Consider the following 24,667-nt stretch of genomic DNA (forward strand, 5'->3'; position numbering starts at 1 on the left):
TGGATACCATTATAGTAATGATGATGATGTAAATCATTTTGACTTTGTTATAGAAATTATTTTGCTTCAAAAGTGTAAAATTTGCTTCCTTTAAGGTAGTTAACTGTTACATTAAAACTTTTATCAATTTCTTTATTAGTACTCTCTTTATCATGGTCAGGGTCATGGTGGAAGAAAACCTATCCTGGGATAAATGGAATTGAGGCAGGAATACAGCCTGGATGCCATGCCATCTCATTGCAGGGAACCATAAACACATATTTACATCTACGCACAATTCAACAAAGTTAGTCCCACTAGGGCCATGCTTTGGAAGGGTAGAGAAACCAAAAAGAGCTGAAAAAAAATCCGTTTGTGAGCATGTGGAGAATAGGTTCAGTTAATCCATAAAGGCAGTAGACTAAATCTCAGAAGTAATGTGGAGACACTGGGGCTGTGAAGATAATTAATGTAAAATTGTGTCACTTAGCTGGTTTAAAAGGTTTTCTGTATCGTTGCCAGGAAATAGTAAAAAAATATATTTTTATATTAATTTGATTTCAATTACATGTCTAAAACTTTAATGAGAAAATATACCTATTATATGTGTAGAGTTATGTTCCCAAGCAGACTTGTGTAAGCCTGAAGTTGTAAGTCAGTGCTTTGTTTTTCTTACACAAACACATTTTACTATTCCTTATGCAAAATCCCTGGAACGGATCCTGGATGCGTTGTCCTATTCTTCATCAATGACTTATACCCACAAGGTTGAACTAACTTTATTACTATATTATTATTCATTATTCATACACAATCCTGTTCGGACAATGGGTGAGTACTGCATAATGAATTTTTTTAAAACTATGATGAATATATGTATATATATATATATATATATATATATATATATATATATATATATATATATATATATATATATATATATATATATACATATATTCAGCTCTTTTTATATATATAAATAAAACCAACATAATCATGACCAAGGTAAGCATGAGATCAAAAGCATCAATTTCAAGGTTCATTTGTCACATATACAACAATGCACAACACAATTAAAGTAGAAACACAAATAGATTAGAATAAAAAAGAAATAGAATTACATTTGTAATTGTGTGCAATTTCAGCAAAAAAAAAAGAGCTGAAAAAACATTAAACCCTTCGTGAACATGTGGAGAATATTTTCAGTTAATCCATAAAGGCAATAGGTTGAATCTCAGGAGTAATGTGACACAGTAAAGGGACACTGGAGCTGTGAAGCATCATTACTACCCACTGAGCCAAAGTGCCACCTTATATTTGATAATTAATGTAAAATTGTGTCACTTAGCTGGTTTAAAAGGATTTCTGTATTGTTGCCAGGAAATAATAAAAAATATATTTTCATATTAATTTGATCTCAATTACATATCTAAAACTTTAATGTGAAAATATACCGTATAATAGTGTATAAATTGTAGAGTTATGTTCCCAAGTTGACTTGTGTAACCCTGAGGTGTTTTTTTGTAAGTCAGTGCTTTGTTTTTCTTACACAAACACATTTTACTATTCTTTATGCAAAATCACTGGAACCGATCCTGGATACCTCGTCCTATTCCTCATCACTGACTTATATCCATAATGTTGAACTGACTTTATTAATATTTCATTATTCAATTGCATACACAATACTGTTTGGACAGTGGGTGAGTACTGCATAATGATTTTTTTTTAAACTATGATGAATATATATTCATAAGTTCATGTCACATACACAAAAATTCACAACATCCTTAAAGTAGAAACAAATAGGTTAGAATAAAAAAGAAATAGAATTATATTTGTAATTGTGTGCAAATTTAACATAAAAACCCCTTAGTGAACATGTGGAGAATAGGTTCAGTTAATCCATAAAGGCTGAATCTCAGGAGTAATGTGGGGACACTGGGGCTGTGAAGCATCATTACTACCCACTGAGCCAAAGTGCCATCTTACATTTGATAATTAATGTAAAATTGTGTCACTTAGCTGGTTTAAAAGGATTTCTGTATCGTTGCCAGGAAATAGTAATATATATATATATATATGTATATATATATATATATATATATATATATATATATATATATATATATATATATATATATATATATATATATATATAAATTTTATTTATGTTCCCAAGTAGACTCGTGTAACCGTGAGTTTATTTTGTAAGTAAAATGCTTTGTTTTTATTATTCTAACACATTTTACTATTGCTTATGCAAAATCCCTGGAACGGATCCTGGTTCTGTTTTTCATAAACAAATTACTTTTCCTTCTTTTTTTTGTGTTGTGTTGTTTCGCAGACTGTTTGACAGTTTATATGTATATATGTAGATATGTATGTACTACGTACAGTATAAGATCAATAAACGAGCTACGAAGGGCCAGTAATAACATTTGATCAGTTTGATACCGAACGAACCGCTGATTCTATCCAATCCCACAGTGCCTCGTCATCCCATAATGCCTTTCGTAATTTCTGCGATGACGCGTCGCACATGCGCAGTATTCAACGCCACCGGACGAAGAGATTACCGTTGAGGGCTGATTTTACTTGGATTACACAGACTATTAAAGACTATTAACCGGTTTTCGCTGTCATCTGTGGTTATATCGGTGTGGGGAAAGGTGTGGCTATGGCGGCAATGACACTTAATGTCTAACACCAGGTAACGTTAGCAGTGCTGTATAGCTCTAGCAGAGTGAAATAGGAAGTGAAGCTGTGGTCATTAGCCAGCTAGCAGCAGGCGGCGGTGTCCTGGAGACGATCTACCTGACACTCACTAGACTCCAGGGTAGGGACAAGACGACAAACATTCCGAATTAACCTTGATGCTTCATTTATACCTTTTTATACTACTGTCTATCAGGATATATGTATTTTTTATTTATTTAAAATCAATAATAATTCAATTTTCGTGCTCTAGTGTGAAGCAGAAAACAGAACCGTCACTTTGTTACATTTCGGAAATAAACAAACTGACCAGTCAGAGGCTGTAGCCGTTTATTTACCGGTTTAACGCTTAAAAGTAACAATACAAATGATATTAAAGTACATTCACTATGTTGCGTATTTCTAATAGCTCTATTAAGTATGAAACATAGTCTTATTGCTCATTACTGACATAACCATAACGATGAACTGACTTTATTAATATTTCATTATTTAATTGCATACACAATCCTGTTTGGACAATGGGTGAGTACTGCATAATGAATTTTTTTAAAACTATGATGAATATGCAAAAAAAAAAAAACATATATAAAATATGACCAAAGTAAGCATGAGATCAATTTCAAAGTTAATTTGTCACGTACACAACAAAGCACAGCATGTCAAGCAGTGAAATACTTTTCTGTGTCCTTAAAGTAGAAGCACAAATGGGTTAGAATAAAAAAATACATCTGTAATTGTGTGCAGTTTTAGCATAACATATGTAATATATGTGTGTAAAAATGTGGCTGAGGTAGTGGATGTTGTGCAGAATGCTCTAAGCTATAGTTCTGTGCTTTTTTTTTGTTTTTGTTTTTTTTGTTTTTTTTTCCCCCAAAATACAAGTTTGTCAGCTTGGTGTTACTTTTTTTTTTTTGGTTGGCTTTACTCCACGTTTCTAGAACAACAACAAAAATCCGCTTAGCCTGTTGTGATTCTGAGAAACAAATGAGGTGATCGGTGCTGTAGGAATTTAAGAAGTTTAAAAGAAAAAAAAAATGTTGCTTAAACAATATACATATTTTGCCCACGCTTGAACCACGTGTTTAAATTTTATTGGCTAATTGTGTTCCTGAAACTATTTAGATAACTATATAATGTACTGGACAGGAAAGCTGCAGGAAGCTCCATTGACCCATGCAGCTTTTGTTTTCACAGGTGCTTCCTTGGCTATGAGGGTCCCTGATGTCCAAGCTGGAGTGTGAACTTGACCTGTACTGCCTCTTCAGTTTTACATAGCAGGCCAGAGAGATATTTTTGATGTGAGACAGAAGCTTGTTTAGCTTTTAGCCAAGCCAATTTGATGCTGGAATAATTTCAAATCCCTCCTGAGGATGGCTAAATGAGTACCCCGGGCTGAGCCAAGGAGATTAAGATCATATTAGATTTTTAAGGGAAGCAAAGACGAACACCTGTTTGACTGAGCTGCCAAATCCGGATCATTCTGCTTTCATTGATTTTGACATCTCTTTTTTGCATAAGACTGTGTCTGTCTCTTTACTCACGGTCTTCCTCTGTGTGTGAAAAGACTCAGTCATTGCTTATCATCGTCTTTAGTATAGGGCTGCCTTCAGGATTTAGTTCCTCATTCTGTGGCCTTGGATGCATGACTTTATTCATCATAGTCAACATTTCCCTTCAGCTGGGTTTAAAAAAAAAGTCAAGCTAAAGAAAGAGGGAACGTGACATAAAGTCTTTTTTACTCTCCTCTGCTGTCCTCTCTGCACTGCCTTGTTGAAACCGCCATTCACTGTGATTACTTTGCCTCCTTGGTCCACTGAGAGATAGGCAGTTTAAAGAGAATGAAGGATTGATCCTAGCCCTGTGAGTCAAAAGGATTGCACAAGCATACGTGTACACAAACTGTGCAGCAACACAGGGCTCCCTGTTTGGGCTGCCTCTGTTTGGGCCATGTGCTGTATTTTCTCTCCCCTTTCTCAGTTCCTGTGGGTTTGAATGATTGAGGACGAGGGCCACAGGCTTGGCAGTGGTTCATTTGTATTTGACTTCGTGCTTGGCTATTGTTGCTGACCACTGTCCTGACCCCTGCTCTTGAGATTGGAGCTCTGTGGATATGCAGACGGATAGACACAAAGTCTTGCTGACAAAGCCTGACCTCCTGGGGCAACCTGCACGTTAAAGGATTTCCATTTTTTCAACCCTATCATCCAAGTTGTACATAGTTGATTTTTTTTTACATCTGTGCTTGCTGCAATACTGTTTTCATAAAAGGACAGGATGAAACTGAAAAAGCAGGTGACTGTGTGCGGTGGGGCCATCTTCTGTGTGGCTGTCTTCTCTCTTTATCTGATGTTGGATCGTGTCCAGCATGACCCAGGCAGAAGACAGAATGGAGGAAACTTCCCAAGGGTAAGAATAGAAGCCTTTATTTGTAACATATACATTACAGAACAGTGAACTATTTTCTTCTCAAATCCCAACTTTAGAAGTTGGGTTGGGGCAGAACTTTTGGAAGAATGCTTAAGTGTGTGTGTGCATGTGTTTGTGTAAGTTGCAAATCAGTGTGTTTTATACAAGCAAACAAAATGTACTACAGGTTCACCATAATCATAAAAAATGTATACATTACTCCCAAATTTGATTGAATATACATGGTCTCTAAACCAAGGAAGCCATGAAACTGAAATGTAATGAGCTCGCTAAGCATATAAGGTGTCAGAATATACAGTGCGTTGCAGCATGCTGTGTAGCCACAGACATGTCAGAGTACCCATGCTGTCCTCTGTCCACTGCTAAAAACACCTACACAAATTTAGACAGCTGATATTAGTTTTGTGTGCAAAGAAGTAAGACAGTGGTCTTCACTATTTTTTTCATGTGAGCCACACTGATAGGACAAAGTCAATAGGAGAGCCACTTTCACCGCAAAGTATGCCAAGTTATTATGTCTTAAATAGCTTATCTGCTTAAATACAATGTACAATATTACAATACAATAATTACTCGAGTTGCGGATGATGCATGCTCCCCATCAGTTACCTCTTTTGTCACTGTCACATTGCTTGTTGCTGTTCATTTTGTGCGCGGGATTGTTTGATAAGAAATCGATCCATTTTTTAGTCCGTGTGTACAGTAAACACAAGTTGTTAACTAGCATGAAACACAAACTAGCTTCTGGCAGGCCGCCAAAAACTGGCTATTGCGGAATGCAGTGAGTCAGTGACGAGTCAGATAATATACAAATATATATTATTACTTGTAATAGAGCACATTCGTTTTTCTATGCTTCCCTGATTGTTTTTAATGTTATTTAAATGAAAAATAAATTTTAACCACATGATCATATCAGCGTATTATTTACTGCCATGCGAGCCGCATATTAAAGCTTGGCGAGCCGCAGGAGGCTCGCGAGCCGTGCAATGAGTAACACTGAAGTAAGATGTTAAAATATGGTGCTGTGGTTGTCCAAAATCCAAGGTAGCCTGGTAATGATTTTATTAATGGATCAAATTGCAATAACCAAAAAAAACAAAAACAACAACAACTGGCCATTGGATTTGACATAACCGAATTCTGTAAGACTTGTGTATGTGGATAGTGCTGTGCTCTTAAAACGCTTCCTGACATTTTGTATAAAATTGTTGGTGCCCTTTCATTTAAAGAAAGAAAAACTCACAATGGTTGCTGAAATAATTTTACACTGACAAAGCTAATAATAAATAGAAAATTACTAAAAATAAAAAAGAAAATAAAAAAAGGAATGAAACTGGCCTGGACAAAACTTATGGTACCCTAAACTTAATATTTTTAAACCTTTTGAGGCAATTACTGCAATCAAACTCTGTGAGACTTCTCTACACCTGTAGACAGGTATTTTGGCCCACTCCTCATGAGCAAATTGCTCCAGCTGTCTCAAGATTGAAAGGTGCCTTCACCAGACTGCATGTTTCAGCTCTTTTCACAGATGTTCATTAGGATTTAGATCAGGGCTCATAGAAGGCCACTTCAGAATAGTCCAATGCTTTATTCTTAGCCGTTCTTGGGTGTTCATAGCTTTGTGTTTCAGGTCATTATCCTGTTAGAGGACCCATGACCTGCAACTGAGACCAAGCTTTCTGACACTGGACAGCACATTTCGATCCAGAATGCCTTGATAGTCTTGAGATTTCATTGTACTCTGCACATATTCAAGACTCCCTGTGTCAGATGCAGCAAAGCAGCCCCAGAACTGAATATGTGCAACTGTAGTCACATGAACATCAAGCAACTTAGAGATGGTTTTATAACCTTTACCTTTAACAAGTTTGTCTATAATTTTCCCTCTAATCTCCTGAGACAAAACTCTCCTTAGCTTTCTGTGGTCAGTGTTCAGTGTGGTTCACACCATGATACCAATCAGCACAGTGATTACTTTCACCCTTTATATAGGCAGACTGAGTGATTACAAGTTTGGCCAGGTCAGTTTTTTTTTTTTTTTTTTTTAAATGTTTCTGTTGGACCACAATTCAAAAGCAATGCCTAATTTTCAATAGTCAATTTTCAGTAGATTTTTATTTATTACTTTTGTCAGTTTCAGGTTATTTAAGTGACTATTGTGGGTTTTCCTTTCTTAATTTTAGTCTTCTTCCAGTCCAAAACAAAAATTATCTTTTGAAAATATGATGACTGTCGGATTTTGCATGAGAAACAGGATGCAGGATGTTGTCTAAAATTTGAATGCTATCCAACCGCCCCTTTAATTACTTAATCTTTAATCAGAGTTTTAAGGCTGTACAGTGAATAACACACTGCCCTTTAAAAAGCGTCATGCCTTGTAGAAGCTTTTGATAATTATGATGTCAAACCAGTTTAAAAAAAATAATTTTGTTTTGTTTTGTTACTAAACCCACTACTAATACCCTTCATTGGTGGATAATAAGGACAAACCACAAACAAAACCAATAGCATAAACCATATATGTGATGACAAATCTTGAAAGTAGTTGCAGTGTACTTCACTACAGATAAGATATAATTAGGTTAAGCACAGTTCGAGAAACAGCTGTGCGAGTGAAAGTCCTTCTGAGGCAGTTGGAGGGGAACTTTTAAATATATATGTATTTATGTGCATACACATACATGCAGTATATATGCACATGCACCTGTCTAGTTGAAATGAAAAAAAAATTTATTAAAATAAAATATTTAAAAATCAGGTGTCAGGCCAAAGTTGTAGTAATTGCATTGTTTATTTGTGTTCCATATATTTATATATGCAATCTATGTATTCCTTTACACACAACTGATAAAAAAATAAAAGGTCAGAAAAAGTTTTATGGTTGTTTCAGTTCTGCTTTTGGAATCTGTTGCTTAACTCTCAGTATGAAGTCTAATGAGCTGTCGTTTCTATTGAAGTAAGCTGTCATTAGGCTGTAAAACCAAAACAAACCCATCAGATAAAAAGCAAAAACATTGTGTAGCCAAAACAAAAGTGTGTTTCATGCACAAAAAAAGCCCCAAAACACAAATACCCAGAAGACCAGATAAAAACTGTGGTAGATCACAGATGAATTGTTTTTCTGGTGAAAAAACAACTATGGTTGACCATACTCTTCAGAACAGTTGACTAGGATCAAGAACAGCTTCTAGGAGGTAGCCATATATTTGTGTACATAAAAAAAAAAAACATAAAATAAATCTGATCCAGGTCAACTTTTAACAGAATAACAGAAGAGATGTGTATGGTGAGTAACTGTGTAAGGGAAGGAACCACCCCTTCTTGTGTGGGAATGGGAACTGTTTCCTTGTATTTATTATGTTACTGCTGACAAAAGCAGCAGGATGAATTCTTACAAATGAATAGACAATATTTCACAGTGCAGGTGGACAATTACCTGTACAAAGCCTGGTAACACAACACCTGGAAAGACAACCAGTATCTGACTTCAGGCAATCACACTGAAAGGATTTTCAACCAAGATTTAAAAAAGACAAGTTTATTCAGTTGATTTTTTTTTTTTTATTTTTTTTTTTGATTTTTTTATTTTTATTTTTTTAAAAATTAGCTCCTGATTTTTTTTTTGTTTGTTTTTTAAATAGGGGATCACATGTACAAACATGTTGCTTTTGGGTGCGCCTTCAAATAGAAGCTGTGTATTTCTAACTCCAGTATACTGTGGTTGACGGCTACACTAACTTTGTAAATGTTAAATATTAAATTACCTGCACATAAGCTTGCTTTATTAAGTTCTACTTTTTATTAATTACAGATGGGCAGTATGATGACATAATAGCGATATTGTGTTACATTGTGAAATAAAAAATTAAATGGTTTCTTTAATAATTTCTTTTTTATGATGTTATGGAGAGTATGATGTCTTTTTATAGAATTTATATATATATATATATATATATATATATATATACACACACACACACACCTTATTTTTATGTTTTCTGTCAATTATTTTAGCTTTATAAATGAAATTGTTGTATATTTAAATAGAACAAATTTAACTAATATTGTACTAATAATTATGATTGACAGAATTGTGATATATTTATTGAGTACATTGCTTTTAAGAACTGTGATACATCTTTGTCATGTCACCTGCCCTTACTGCCAAATATAACACACAAACTGACCACAGATGAAATTGGTATCATGACCCAAACACTCCTAATGTTTGAGAAGCCTGGTCAAATCTGAATCTCTAGGTCTCAGATCTCTAGACAGTGCATCTCTAGATTGTGATGTAGACTAAGCACTTTTGATCCCAACTTTTCCTGTAGGAAATGTGTGCATTTTGATGGTAGGTCACATGTTTCGGTCTCTCCTCCCAATTTCAGAGCCAGATTTCCGTGTTGCAGAACCGCATTCAACAGCTGGAGCAGCTTCTGGAGGAGAACCACCAGATAATCAGCCACATTAAAGACTCTGTCCTGGAACTTACGGATACAGGTGCTATCTCCCCCAGTGGCCAACTTCCATTTCGCAGTGCAAATGGCTCCTGGGTGTTGCCTTTCGATGGCAGACCCACCTTCCTCAACATAAAACCCCAGGACTGCCAGTTTGCACTTGGCCGCCATGGCCAGAGCGACCTGCAGGCAAGTGCTTCAACGATTTGTCTGTCTTGTTTGTCTTGTCCTGCACTGTTTGCAACAGGTTGTACAGTTGCACTTTATGTGGCTATGACTACTTACAAGTCCTTAACCCTGTCTTTGTTTTATGTAGCACCAAAATCCTGGAGAAATGTTGTCTCACTTCACTATATACTGCAACAGTTATATATGGTTTAAATGACAATAAAAAGCTTCTTGACCTGACTTGACATTAAGCTCAGTGCCCGTGTTCTGAGAGAGTCTTCTATTTAGCACGACTGTGGGAAGCAGTTTATGTTGCAATATGTGTGTCATGCATTTTTAACACAAGTAAACATGGACATGCTCTTTAACTGAACTAGGAGGTGTTTTAGTAGCAGATATTAATATGAAGATTTTAATATTGAGACATTTTTGTAGTTGTAGTTATCTGACCATTTGCAACCTTTTCATACTACATGTAATTTATTTCAATAGTTCCTGGCTTGCCTTGTGTTAGGTAAATATGGCAGGGACATGAATAGGAAGCCATTTATTTGTTTTAACACATTCATCACAAATCACAAATACTTAGCAATAGCAAAAAGAGAGAGGCTGTATGACACGTAGCATAGCACGGTTGAGTAAGTATGGGTGTGGATCACACCTGTACTTCTACTATTAAAATGAGATACGCATGAAGGAATTTGTCATCTCTTAAGACACTATGCAAGGAGAAAAGATGTAATGTTAAGCTGTAGTCCTTTTTTTATTTATTTGTTTGTTTCTTTGTGTGTAGATGCTGGATGTGTACTCTCTTCTGAGTTTTGATAATGTGGATGGAGGTGTGTGGAAGCAGGGATTTGATATCACATATGATCCCACAGAGTGGGACAATGAACCCCTGCAAGTGTTTGTGGTACCTCACTCTCATAATGACCCAGGTAGGTAAAAATGATGCTTTATTATGCACTTTTTTCACTTGAGTTAGATTCATGTTAATTAAGGAAACTCATTAGTACCATTGTTCTGATGTGCAAGTATTATCCATAAATGGCATAGTAAATACTGCCACTAAAACCATGACTCAATGTCTTTCATTAATTCAGTTTTTAATATGGAAACTGTTACACAAAATTGGATTTATTTTTTTTGCTGTTGTAAGTGAAACAGGTACTCTGTAGCCCAGTGGTGTCCAATCTGATCCGGAAAAGGCTGGTGCAGGTTTTCATTCCAACCAAGCAGAAGCCACACCAGAGTCTACTAAAAGCCAAGAACTGATTAAACAGGTGAAATCAGGTGTGGCTTCTGCTTGGTTGGAATGAAAACCTGCACCCACACCGGCCCTATCCGGATAAGATTGGACACCACTGCTGTAGCCTATTTGCCGCACAGGTAAGCTGTAGGTAAAGTATATCACACAGTGACATAATGCAAGCTGGAGTAGAATTGAATGTCTGTGGTGAAACAGAAATTCTACACTACCCAATTTTTTTTAACAATATACTCTCTCTTTTGGACTAAAGTGTTATGCTTAATTTCAGTCAAATTAGTGTTCATTTGGTGCAACTGGCTGCTGGGTACTCTTTTTTGTACTTTGTTACTTGAAGCAATGTCCAACAGTACTCTTGGAAATGTACCTTTATTTGTTTTTGGTTTCAGTCATATGAAAATATAGGTTGAAAGCATCCACTGATGATCACTATTGTTCCTTTTACCCAGGTTGGGTCAAAACCTTTGATAAATATTATTTTGACCAGACGCAACATATTTTAAACAACATGGTGGTCAAGCTTGCAGAGGACCCACGTAGGAAATTCATCTGGTCTGAGATATCCTACTTTGTTAAGTGGTGGGAGAGTGCAGACACTCAAAAACAGGAGGCAATGCGCAAGTAAGTGGTACCTAAGTGACCTTGTAAATGGACATTTTTTAAATGTTTTACTAATGTTATCTGTGTTTTAAAATATATTTTCTAGATTGATCCTGGGAGGGCAGATGGAAATTGTGACAGGAGGATGGGTAATGACAGATGAAGCCAACAGTCACTACTTTGCCATGATTGACCAGCTTATTGAAGGGCATCAGTGGATGGAAAAACACTTGGGTATGTGGAGTAACAGATGTTTAAAGAACAATGTGGTAGCTAGTGTTCTGTAAATGTTTTGATTGATGTACAGCTAGAGTTTTGTTTTGCCAAGGCCTTTGCTGGCCTGTGTTTTTATGTTTGTTTGTGTGTTTGTGTTTATGTTCAGGTGTGACTCCTCGCTCAGGGTGGGCTGTTGACCCTTTTGGCCACAGTGCCACCATGCCTTACTTACTGAAGAAAGCCAAACTGACCAGTATGCTGATTCAGAGGGTCCACTACTCTGTTAAGAAGCATTTTTCCTCCACACAGAACCTGGAGTTCATGTGGAGACAGGCTTGGGGTGAGATCTCCTACCTGATTAAATCCATACTACCAAATCTTTTTTTAAAAAAGAAGAGCAAAAAACCCCCAACCCATACCTGTTTGAATGTCTTTCAGTTAATATTTTAAATAATTGATTATCAAGGAAGTTCCGTCTTTTAAAGGAGAAAATATGCATGAGCAATATTTAGGCTTGGTTAATATCAGTAACGCTTTAGCTTTTGTCCAAATAAAAATTGGAGGTGATTAGTCATCATTTGAATAGACTACTATGAAAAGGAAAAACATTTCAAAGGTACTGCAATAGTTCCCCTACAGCTAATATGACTCGTACTCCTATGCTAACACTTTAATTAAGAAGGTCAAGCCACAGGCTGCTTTATAGCAGAGACATAAATACTCTGTCTAAGCTGTAAGGTGTTTTTGAAGACAGGAATAGAAATGAATCAACACATGGAAATTTTAAATGAATTCAACTGATGGCATAAAATTAATTATACACTGCTCAAAAACAGTTATCATCATGACATAACAGCAGGTCAGTTAAACATAATGGATATTAATCTGTCCAATTAAGGAAGCATGAGTTATTGAGAATCAGTTTCACCTGCTTTGGTGCAAATGAAAGTGACAGTAGGTGCACTGGAGAGGCAACAGCAAGACAACCCTTAAAAAGGGAAATGGCTTTGTAAGCCACAGACAGTTGCTCTATCCTTATCCTTCATATTTCTCTCTAGTTTTGTGTTTTATTTGGGTCTTTGTCAAAACATGAGGCAGTACCATCAGGTTTCACAGGTAGGTCAGCTCCTCCAAGATGGCACATTCATGCATGCCATTGTAAGATGGTTTGGTGTGTCTTCAAGCACAGTTTCAAGAGCATGGAGGAAACACAGGGAGACAGGTTGTAGAAGGAGGCGTGCTGGACAGGGCCGGAGAAGGGCAACAATCCAGCAGCGGACCAGTGTCTGGTCCTTTGTGCATGAAGGAACAGGAGGAACATTGCCAGATACCCAAGAGTTCCAGCAGCATACTACTATGCATGTTTCTGACCGTACTATCTGACATCTACATCCAACTAGGATGTACATGATTTGCAAAGTACCCCAGAATTGGCAGGTCCACCATTGGAGCCCCATTTTCTACATGGAAGTACACAATGAGCATGTGACAGACATGAAAGAGTATGGAGGTGCGGTGGGGAACGTTATATCGCCTGCAACATTATCCAGTATGACCAGTTTGGCACTGTGTCAGGGATGTCTGAATATCCTTGGCAGGTTACACAGCTCTGTGTGTTGATGCTTTTGGTTACCATTCAACATTGCCACATTATTTTGTTCCCAGTGAATTACACAATATACATAATTAAAGATTTTCAACTTAAATAATTCATTTATCAAGATTCAGTGTGTGATTTAAGTGTTCCCTTCAGTTTTTGAGCAGTGTATTTTCATGACCTTTACTTAGTAATTGAATTCAAATCCAGGATTGTTGTTCATCCTTAATGTCCAACTCATTTTAATCTGCAATCCATTTACAGGCCATGACAGGCCCCAAATACTTATCACATTAATTTTTGTTTTCTGCAATAGATCCTCAGTCAGGCACCGACCTATTCTGCCACATGATGCCCTTTTACAGCTATGATGTGCCACATACATGTGGGCCTGACCCAAAGATCTGCTGTCAGTTTGACTTTAAAAGGCTACCAGGCAGCAGAATCAACTGCCCCTGGAAGGTGCCCCCACAGGCCATCTCTGAGGCTAATGTAGCCGAAAGGTAATATCCTAATACTGTCTCTGAAACACAGTGTAGTTTATCAATTTAAGGTCCATATTATATTACTCTTCAGTCCACGTTGCTGTAAGCTGAAAGAACACCGTTAACTCACTTGTTTGCTTATTTCTGTATTCCAGAGTTCGAACACTTTTGGACCAGTATCGCAAGAAGTCTAAGCTTTTCCGGAGTAAAGTTCTACTGGTACCATTGGGAGATGATTTCCGTTACGATAAAGCCCTAGAATGGGACCAACAATATATCAACTACCAGAAACTTTTTGATTACATGAACTCCCACCCCGAATTGCATGTTCAGGTAAGTACAGTATTTATTCTGACCCAACTATAGCTATAGTACTTGAGTGCATATTTCTCTGCATTAGATATTGAAATGGAAATAGTTCTTTCTTTCTTTCTTTCTTTCTTTCTTTCTTTCTTTCTTTCTTTCTTTCTTTCTTTCTTTCTTTCTTTTTTCCTTTCCTTTCCCTTCCCCTTCCCCTTTTCCTTCCTTCCTTCCTTCCTTCCTTCCTTCCTTCCTTCCTTCCTTGCTTATTAGAGTTTATAGAGTTAATTTGTTTTTGGTAATTTACCTTATTTGCTGCTTTGTGTAGACTCTGCAGTTAATAGTTGACTTCTCTGTTTTAAGGCCCAGTTTGGCACACTTACGGACTACTTCAACGCTGTATATAAGGCTAATGGGGTGGGCCAGGGGATGAGACCGCCTGGTTACCCTGTACTGAGTGGAGATTTCTTTGCTTATGCTGACCGTGAGGATCATTACTGGAGTGGCTACTACACATCTAGACCATTCTACAAAAATCTAGACCGTGTGCTTGAATCCCATCTTAGGTTAGTTCAGAATTTGTGTTTAATCACATCCTGTGCTCAAAGTCGCTGTATGAGAAGTCTCTTTTTACTGTTTTTGGTTTTTTTTTGTCCAGTTACAGTCATGCTGCCAAATTTGCACAAAACAAGAAGAATCGACTAATGGTTATTGAATTTAGTGATTTAATTACTGTTTTGGCTAGCACTGTCATAGTTGGCAGGACGGAATTTGTATTCCCAGGTGGCCTAAAACATTTGTTGTTTATTCCTTTGCCTACTTGTCTGGCATAATGCGTTGTGAACCTGCGCTCATAATTATCACTTCCTTAAAGCTGTTATTGGTGAATGGTAATGATAGCATCTAGAGTTATTTCCCATTGCTGTTGCTTAGGCTGGCAGTAGCTTCCTAAGCAAAGGCTTGATGTGGTGTTTCACAGCACCATAATCAGCACAATGTATGCTAGGATTTTTATTCTTTTAACATAAGCAATAAATGCTGGTCCCTGCTGCAGGCACAAAGCTGGTGTAGCTAGCATTTAGCAGCTAGTAGGTGTAGCAGTTTATTGAAATGTCTAGTGCTATGTTTCAGGGGAGCAGAGATTCTCTACAGTTTGGCTGTTGCACATGCACGCCATGCAGGAATGGAAGGCCGCTATCCCACCTCAGATTACACTCTTTTGACAGATGCTAGACGCAACGTCGGCCTCTTTCAGCATCATGATGCCATCACCGGCACTGCCAAGGAGGCAGTTGTCATAGACTACGGCACCAGGTCACAATTAATGAGACCTTAAAAATTAAATCATACCAAAAGTAAATAAGTGCTTGCTAAAAAAAAATGATGAAGTGAATAAAATCTACAATGTGCTTTATATGTGCCTTATATGTACCATATAACCAAAATGTCACAATTTTCTGTTTTCGTCTTTGTTGTGCTGTTTCTCATGCAGGTTATTGCGCTCACTTATTGGCTTGAAAAGAGTGATCATTAATGCAGCACACTTCCTCATAATGAAAAATAAAGACGTTTATCGCTTCTACCAAACTGAGCCCTTCTTGGAAACGGTAAAGAGAGCAAGCATAACTCTGTTCATGTAAACAATTTTGCAAAAATCATTTAAAAAGAATGCTCCTTTTTGTGTTTGGGGGTTTGTGTGTGCCTGGGTGTGTTTGTCCGTATAGGATGACAGGCGTGCCACACAGGACTCTTTACCCCAGCGCACTCTGATTGAATTGGATGCCTCCTCTGCCAGGTATGCAAACCGTTTATAGTGACTGCTCAGACCAACAATATTCTCCAAGGATTTTCAAACCTTTAAGCAGACATAGCAGTGGCACTTCATGTTACTCATTTTTTAAACTGTATTTTGACAAAGTTTAAAAAGATCTCCTAACCAGTGGCTTCCTAATATTCTGTTTTAGTCAGTGCAGTGTGGGGCTAGTCAGTTGGCTAGTGTAAAATGCAAAAGCAATAGTCCATTTGAAGGGTTAATAAATAGCCAGCTTTAACCTTGTGAAGGTACTGCATGCACTCTTATCTCCAGACATTGTGTACTCAATCACCAAGAGATAGCCTTTATGTCTCTCTCGCTCAGGTACCTTGTGCTGTTTAACCCTGTGGAGCAGGAGCGTCTGTGTGTGGTCACTGTGCTGGTGAACTCAGTACGGGTTCGAGTGCGCACTGAGGATGGCCAGACCCTACCAGTACAGCTCAGTGCACAGTGGAGTTCAGCTTTGCAGATGGATGGAGAAGTCTACCAGGTGTGTGTGTGTATGTGTAAATGAATAAGTAAGTGTGTGTGCGCGCATGTTGTGTGCGAATGCATATGTGCACGAGTGTACAAAAATCAGTGACTCTTTTCCAGAGAAAACCTTCACTCAGGACCCTGTTAATGACAGTGTAGACTTTGTACCTTTTGCAGCCAGTCACTACAAGCCTGGTGGCAGGAACAACTGTTATTGGTTTAAAAATAGGGGGGAGTTTGGGGCTACTGCACCTTCAGTTAAATATTCTCTCATCTCAAGATTGTCTCATCTGTGCTGTACTTAGAAATTTAACTAAAACCTGATTTCTCTCTGAATCCTGTTTAATCCTTTTTTTTTTATTTTTTAAGTAGTTTTAAAATGATGTAAAGCTTTAAATATTTTTTAATAAAAAAATAACAAAAAACAAGTGTAATGATTTGTGTGCTGTTTGTGTGTGACAGCAGATGTTCAGACTTGTCTGATTCACTTTTGCTGTTCTGTTCTCTTGTTGTCTCTTGCAGGCTTCCTTCATGGCCCGACTCCCTCCACTGGGATTGGCTGTGTTCCATTTGTATGACTCGACTGACTCTCCCATGACTTTGCGCTCTGATACATTGCTAAGGGTTCCAGGGAAGAGTCAGAGTGTGCACAGTATGGATCCCCTTCCTGTGCATTCTATGGTGGCTGATTTGCTGCCCTTTTACATCAGGACTCAGTCTCTCACACTGGGCTTTTCTGGCACCACAGGCCTATTGGAGGTGAGCCAGCAATCCAGTGGGGCTTCAGTCATAAATGTCTAGTACAATGTTAACCCCAGTGTAAAAATTATGTATAGACCTTAGTGAGTTTAATGCCAGATTTTGAAATGAAGAGCTTAGGATGTACGGTTTTTATTGAGGATATCCTAACTGTAAAGGAAGGGCAGGCTCGACCTTGTTACTACAGATGATGGCAGGTATCATGAAGGGACATTGACGGTGATTTGTCTAGCACTGAAGCAGTCTGCATGGTATTAAAGACAATCCAAATGCAAATCACATGCATATGTCAGTGTGATTAACTGTCAAATTTTAACAAAATGCTGATGCTTTCATACATCGGAACAGGTATCAAAATGTTCACATCAAAATATTTTTGGCAGATGGTCATGTGCTTATGAATCACAATGTGTATGTAATTTTACATTTTGAGTATCAAGTCGACTCGGCACTTATCTAGTGCATTAAAACAGTGTGTCCATGACTTCATAACATCTAAAAGAAAACGTTTCACATTTAAGTGTTTAGAATTGTATTTATAATAATGCATGTGATCACCTTTGCAAACATATCATCATTAGTAATTATGATCTTTATACTGATTTGTCAATACCAGTACAGTGAAGGCAGTTATTGTTTGGTGTAAAATATTACTCATGGATAATGTTTATTTATTTTTGCTGTACGTCTTGGAAATATGTTTAGATTTAAGATTATTCGTGAATATTGCTCCTGAGTTGGTCGGGATTTTCTTTATAGACCTGACTTTAGAAATCATTGGTAGCAAGTGGAATATTGACACTTTGCTTGGATATTTATAGCCTGCAAGCATTTTTAAATGCAGGACAACTGGTATGTTTATGAAAGGATGTGGTAAACTGTCTAGAAATGTTTGAGCTGCATGTCAGAAAAATCTATACAGAAATTATAGTTTGCGTCAGTGTCCTTGTTTGTTGAGGTAGTCAGTTTAATAAATTACTACATAGTACACACAGGATAATTGTGTTTGCATTTCACTTCTCTGCTTTGATGGTTTAAATCCTTTCTGCCACTATAAAACCACTATAAAACCATCGGATTATATACATGATGGTTACCTCGATGGCCTGTTTCATGACACATTAATACTTAAGCTTCTGCTTTTACACATCTGTATCTTTAAGGGCCCCTTTAACTTCTTAGTATCGCATCTGTTCCTGCTCTGCAGCAATCGGGTTAAATCAGTAAGCAGTGAAAATATTGGTTTGTAGGTTAAGTGAGTATGAGAAACATTATTGATGAGATTTTTATTGCTTCATCTTGTTTGTACCTGGTCTTCTGTGTGCTATCAGAGTATCCACCGTAAAGATGACCCTCAGGAGGTGAGGGTGCAAATCCAATTCCTCACCTACGGGACTCGGGCTTCCAAGGACAAGAGTGGAGCATACCTCTTCATACCGGATGGCATTGCCGTGGTAATCAGTCTTACTTGCAATTGATTTATTAGAGAGCTTAGAAGGGTGTAATAAAGGACTTTTTATATTGGAGGTGACAATTCCTTGTCCATCGTTTATTTTCATTAAGAGACAGACAAGCAAAGATTCACAGGTTCAGTGGCAAGCATACTCAACCTTGAAAAACGACAAGATGAAAACACACCTCCAGCCTTCTAAAGTTCCAAAGTCCTCATCTGTTGAGATTGTCATCATATCTGTGTTGGCTAATTAATTTGCAGTTTTTATTCATCTGTTTATCTATCAATCTATGTACTCATATACATACACATTCTGATGCACATAAAAAAGCAAATTCTACAAATTAAAAGTAAATTCATGTGGTATTTATATCCTTTTTTCTTTTTTTTTTTTTTGTCTCTTAGCCATACGTGCAGAAAGAAACTCCAACTGTGCGTGTTGTGGAGGGTCCTCTGTTTTCTGAGGTGGTCACATATTACCAGCACTTCCAGCAAACAATCCGCATACACAACGTACCAGGTACCCACACACAAGCCCTATATCCTTCCTGCATACATGCACATAATAGCATTATTCAGGTTCTTCTTAACATTTATGTATTGCATGCCTCAGGTGTAGATGGTCTGTCTCTGGACATCACCACCTTGGTGGACATCAGGGACCAGAATAATAAAGAGCTGGCCATGCGTTTAGTCACTGACATCCAGAGTGAGGACAGATTCTACACAGACCTCAATGGTTTACAGGTTAGCTTTCATTCGTTCCTTCAAAGTGCATTCAATTGCTCCTCTGTTTACTGTAAATCTACCCCCTGTCAAAAGCATCATTTACTGCCACTGAAATAATAGAAATAATGATTTCTTCCTCCTTGCCAATATGTTTTTGTGCAGTCTTTAATCACACCCAGTACCCTAATCAAGCCCATTTTTGCCTAGACTTTTATCGGTACACACAAATATTCTTTAATTAAAAAAGCCAATTTGATCGTATTTTTATAAGCAGTATTTAAACCCCAGGAGTCTTTTCACTGAATGGTCCATTTATTATAGGTTATAAGCCCATGATTTAACAATGGCTACGTTTCCACAGTGGTTGGACCTGACGAGAACTAACGAACCTTTTTAAGAACTGTCCCAAATTTTCACTGGTTTATGAGCTGAGCAAATGCGCATAATCAGATGTTCCTAATGGATTTCTTTTATTCACAGGGTACACATAATTACAACGCTCAATTGTTTTACAAATGTTTCTTTCCTCCTCTGATTTCCACTGATTCAGTGTTGCAGTACCTAATTTAGCCTCCACCTCTCCAATAAATCTATTCAGCCGCCTTGCACGGGTCAAATTTTATACTAAATGATTTTTACGCATATAACTTAAGTTCCCAGAGTTACTGTCATGGTAACAATAGTCCTATTTCCATGGCCATGCTGGTTCTTGATTTAAAATAAGCAGTAGCATGATCTAGCCAAGAATCCAGCCAGCCAAGAACTGCATCTTGTCTGTGAATGAGCTCTAATTGTAATGGTTGTTCTCTCTCAGATCCAGCCACGCAGGTACTTCCAGAAGTTACCACTGCAGGCCAATTTCTACCCCATGCCCACCATGGCCTACATACAGGACAGCCAGTACCGCCTGACCTTGCACACGGCCCAGGCCCTCGGAGTCACCAGCCTTGCAAGTGGTCAGTACACTGGCTTTCTCAACCCAGAGTTTCTCTACATTATGCACTGTGTAGGATTTGGTGATAGTCTGAATGTGACCTTACTTGTGTTGTCCCTCTTGCACATCCTTCGCAGGTCAGTTGGAGGTGATTATGGACCGTAGATTGATGCAGGATGATAACAGAGGTCTTGGACAAGGTCTGAAGGATAACAAGAGGACCGCTAACCGCTTCCGGCTCCTGTTAGAGAGGAGATCCAGTGGCAGCAGGGTGAGTAAAATGAGTTGTCAGCCATTAGATGGCACCCTCTTCATGCTCCTGTAGCTGAAGTGAGGGCATTTATTCTAAGGCAGGTATGCTAGTGCATGTGCTTATTTAAAATGAGTGCTTCATCCATTGAATTCCTTGCACTTTCTTTAAAGCAGTCATACACACTGAACTGATGGCTCATTTGCCTGGTGGGTATGAGCTGGAAATATATATCCAAGATCATTTACATTTAAGTGACTCTGTGGTTCACTTGGACCTGGTATTGTCTGTGTGTTTTTTTTTTTTTTTTTTTTATGCTTCAGCTGGCTCTCGTTTTGTGTCATTCTCTTCAGTTTCCATGGATTGCTCTCCTCTCATTTTCTTTCTCAATCACTTCCTTTTTATTGCATGCAGCTTGTGGGTTCTTATGCCAAAATCAGCCACATGATAAGTAAAGTCATCGCTCATGTTTTAGGAGACAGCAAGAAAGAGGTAATCTTACAACAGCAGCATAGGAGCTGTGATGTTTCTAGCTTTAGGTGAATAGATTACACTTCTCTGTAAATACCGTAGCTGCTTCTGTTCTGTGTCCCATGTCTGGTTAATTATTCTGTCTACCCCAATCTTAATATTTCAGTCTTTCTATACATAAACAGTTGCAGAATGCCAGTATACTGTAACAATTGAGACATTTGAGCTGAAATATTAGTAATGGTATAATTCTGTTTCTATGGTATGGTCGTTTTTAGTGAAGAGCTTATACTTTGCATGCTGTAGGCTTACTGCAGTCTATATGTTTCCACAGACTGTTGACAGTGGACCAGTCAGCTTCCCCTCTTTGTTAAGTCACTTGACTTCTACCATTTTGAACCATGAGGTGCTGGCATTGCCAGTCATTCCAAAGAAACGTGGCATTCCCCTTCTCCGCACCTTTTCCCCACTGGCCACAGCCCTTCCCTGTGACGTCCATCTGCTTAACCTCAGGAGCATCCAGAGCCAGGTAACGTGTGCATTACAGAAATACTGTAGCTGATTGAAACCATGAAACAACTTTAATTTTCTATTTAAAATCAAGTTGCAAAGTCCGCTTAGATTAAAATCCAGCATAAACTTCCAAACATGTACATTTTCTTAGATGATGTTTAATTTGAGTTGTTTTTTTTAATTGTTTTGTGGTTTCATGGTTATGGCTTTTAGTAATATTGAGCTTTATGGCTGTTTTCCAGGACGCTAACTCTCCCTCCCCACACACTGCTCTCCTGTTGCATCGGCTGGGTCTAGACTGTGGACTCGAGATTCAGAACCCTGGGTTCAACTGCACTACCACACAGGGCAAGGTAAGTCCCTGCAACAATCTTTTTTTTTTTTTTTTTGCCATTTTTTTATTCACATTTATGATTTAAATCCCTAGAAGGATTTTCATCCTAATCTGTAACTCTCATTTCTGTAATGTGTGTGAGAGAGAAGGTCTTGTGGTGAGAGAGAATTTGATTCTGTTTCCATTTGATTTTATCTAACTTTTCATCACTGAGAAAAGATGTGGTTACTTACACTTTCCCTACAGCAGAGTTTCCCAACCCTCATTCTTAGTCCACGTTTTCAGGAAGGGCTTCTTATCTATGCTTAGAACAGGAAACATTTATGTGTAGGACATGGGGATTCTTCAGGATCAGGGTTGAACTTGTGCCATAGTTTTTTGTGTAGCCATAGGCAGTCTGACAAACTAAAAAAGTCTCCCACAAGGATGGGTTTCACATTAAATTGTTGTTGTCTGAGCTTAAGAACTACCCTTAGACTTCAATTATACCTGAGTTTCAAGAAAATAGTTATAGATTCATATCATATATATAGTAACTTAATTTCATGTAAAGTTGCTTTGAGACAATGTGAATTGTTAAAAGTGCTATACAAATAAATTGAATTGAAATTAAATACATTAATTTCTGTACAATTGTACATGTTGGAGAAAGGTTAGATTGATATTAGGTTTAAAAAACTCTGGACTAATCTTTTTTTTTTTTATTAAGAGTAAGCTTATCTTAAAGCATGCTTTTATGAAATTTTATTAAATTCTAATAAGGATTATTGTTTTTCCCCACCACAGTACCAACTTGAGTCATTTCCTGAATTCTTTATGCTCTATGCCTGCCTGTGTTTGATAAGCGTGTTCTTTGCTTCTAGCTGGCCGTGTCGGGGCTGTTCCGAGGTCTGGACCTGCATTTGTTGCAGCCCATGTCGCTGACGTTGATGTACTCTGAGCCTCCACTCTCCAATAACTCTGTTATCACCCTGGAGCCCATGGAGCTTTCTACCTTTAAGCTCAAACTGCACTAAGGCCTTGTGACACCAGCACAGCCTGCAAACAACAGTGCAGAAAGACAGCACATGCCCCCTCTCTCTCTCTCTCTGACTGGCTGATGAGGATCATGAACAAACTATACCAACATCGATGCTGATGCCCCTCTAAAATACTTTTCTAACAGGAGATTTCAGCACTAGTTACACTTCTGTAGCTGTCCCAGAACTGAAAGCCTGGAGAACATGAAGATGTTTAATTTTTTGCCCCCCCTAAATTTGCTTAAATTCAAATCAACAGAATGACTAATGATCATATGCATTTTATTAGACACGGATGCTTGGTCATCGTTTGAGACTCTTGAACGTGCATTATCTTTGTTTTTCTGGCTGGAACCACTGACACTTTCTGTCTTCTTCTCCTCTTTTGTTTTTTCTGCCTCTCTTGTGGAACTTCTTAGGCGATGTAGCCTATTGTACGTGATTGTCTTTGGCTCTTCATAAACTAGTGGGACTGAGTGCAATATGTGATGCTTCTCTAGGGGTAGTGGGTTTATTTTTATTCTCCATTCTGCAGAAGATTTGCTTGAAATTTTGTCATTGGCCTGTTTTTTTTGTAATTCAGTTGATTTTACTGCCTGCCATAGTTGCATGTTTCTGTGAATGTCTGCTCTCTCACTCTGTCAGCTTTTCACAACAGCTGTCTATCCCTAATCTGCTAGTAAGTGGTCTGATTTGAGTTGTCCCTCTTTAAATGTTGTCATGAGTGTAGCAATTGATGACAACTTTTGTCTTTTTTTTTTTTTTTTTTTTTTGGGGTTCCTGAAAATGCTGCTCCCTCCCAAATTACCTTACTGTTACGTACATTTATTTCCCCCTGGGCCCAAGTGTTGATGTCTGCTAAGGATGGTTTAGTGTACTATAAAATATGCAGTATACAATACCTCGTATATTTTACATATGAGCATTGAGATGTGCAATATATTACTGTGTTGATTGATATACGAATGCGTGTGGCACACGGGCTAGGTAATAAGGCGAGATTATGGCACTGTTTACCATCATGCATGTACCGTAGTAAGCCAGTGAAGTTTATGACTAATTGGAAATCAGTATTTTAACTGATCTAAGCATAAACTTTAACTCCTATCACTGTGTGTTTGGAGATCAGTGATTTTAACAGTGATAGCACTGGGCTGAGGAAAAGCCTGGGCACATTAATGTATTGTAAAGATCCATTCCAGTGCTGTTTGTTCATAGTGTCTCTTTTGTCCTGGTCATCCACTTGACTCTGTAACTGTTTATCGTTCAGTGCGAATGTATCACAACTGCCAGGAGGAAGGTGTCTGTAAAAGCCAAAACTGTTTCCTGTTTTAATTCCTACTTCTGGTTTTGTCGTCCCTACTGTGTTCCCTGAAATGGCTCACCCTCATAGAGACTCACCTATGATTTACTGTGAGAAATGAATGCTCTGAACGAAACTATGCCGGTGCAGAAGAGGTTAGTAGCACTCATGAAACCTCTGAGCATGAGCTGTCATTGTTGCTTTTATCCACACAATATAAAAACTTCTGACTTCTGACCTGGTCAGCTAGTCTAAAAGAGCAGAATTAAAGAGAGGCTGGTGATATTTAGGAACAGTTTTGTGTCAGTTCCTGGAGAGCTTTAGATCTATTTTACATTATTAGACAAATATTATTATTATATTATTAGACAAACATCCTGTTGAGA

General features: G+C 37.9%; 1 protein-coding gene across 5 annotated transcripts; it reads left to right on the forward strand.

Moving 5' to 3' along the window:
• Positions 1-2,537: 2,537 nt before the first annotated feature.
• Positions 2,538-24,297, forward strand: man2a2 (mannosidase, alpha, class 2A, member 2). Of its 5 annotated transcripts, XM_060886119.1 has the most exons (24): positions 2,538-2,821; positions 3,898-5,109; positions 9,528-9,785; positions 10,558-10,702; positions 11,481-11,652; positions 11,738-11,865; positions 12,014-12,187; positions 13,761-13,947; positions 14,085-14,262; positions 14,593-14,795; positions 15,361-15,543; positions 15,722-15,836; positions 15,954-16,024; positions 16,367-16,532; positions 17,039-17,275; positions 18,607-18,729; positions 19,134-19,248; positions 19,342-19,475; positions 20,272-20,413; positions 20,529-20,662; positions 21,056-21,133; positions 21,447-21,641; positions 21,868-21,978; positions 22,823-24,297. In XM_060886119.1, the coding sequence occupies exons 2-24, from the start codon at positions 4,978-4,980 to the stop codon at positions 22,973-22,975; spliced, it is 3,534 nt and encodes a 1,177-aa protein (XP_060742102.1). In that variant the 5' UTR covers positions 2,538-2,821; positions 3,898-4,977; the 3' UTR covers positions 22,976-24,297. The 5 variants fall into 5 exon arrangements, with proteins under 5 accessions (XP_060742102.1, XP_060742100.1, XP_060742098.1 ...); XM_060886117.1 differs by lacking the exon at positions 21,056-21,133 and having other exon boundaries at positions 3,883-5,109; XM_060886115.1 differs by lacking the exon at positions 21,056-21,133.
• Positions 24,298-24,667: the final 370 nt, after the last annotated feature.

The sequence above is a fragment of the Tachysurus vachellii genome, chromosome 14 (assembly GCF_030014155.1).
Source record: "Tachysurus vachellii isolate PV-2020 chromosome 14, HZAU_Pvac_v1, whole genome shotgun sequence".
NCBI lineage: Eukaryota > Metazoa > Chordata > Actinopteri > Siluriformes > Bagridae > Tachysurus > Tachysurus vachellii.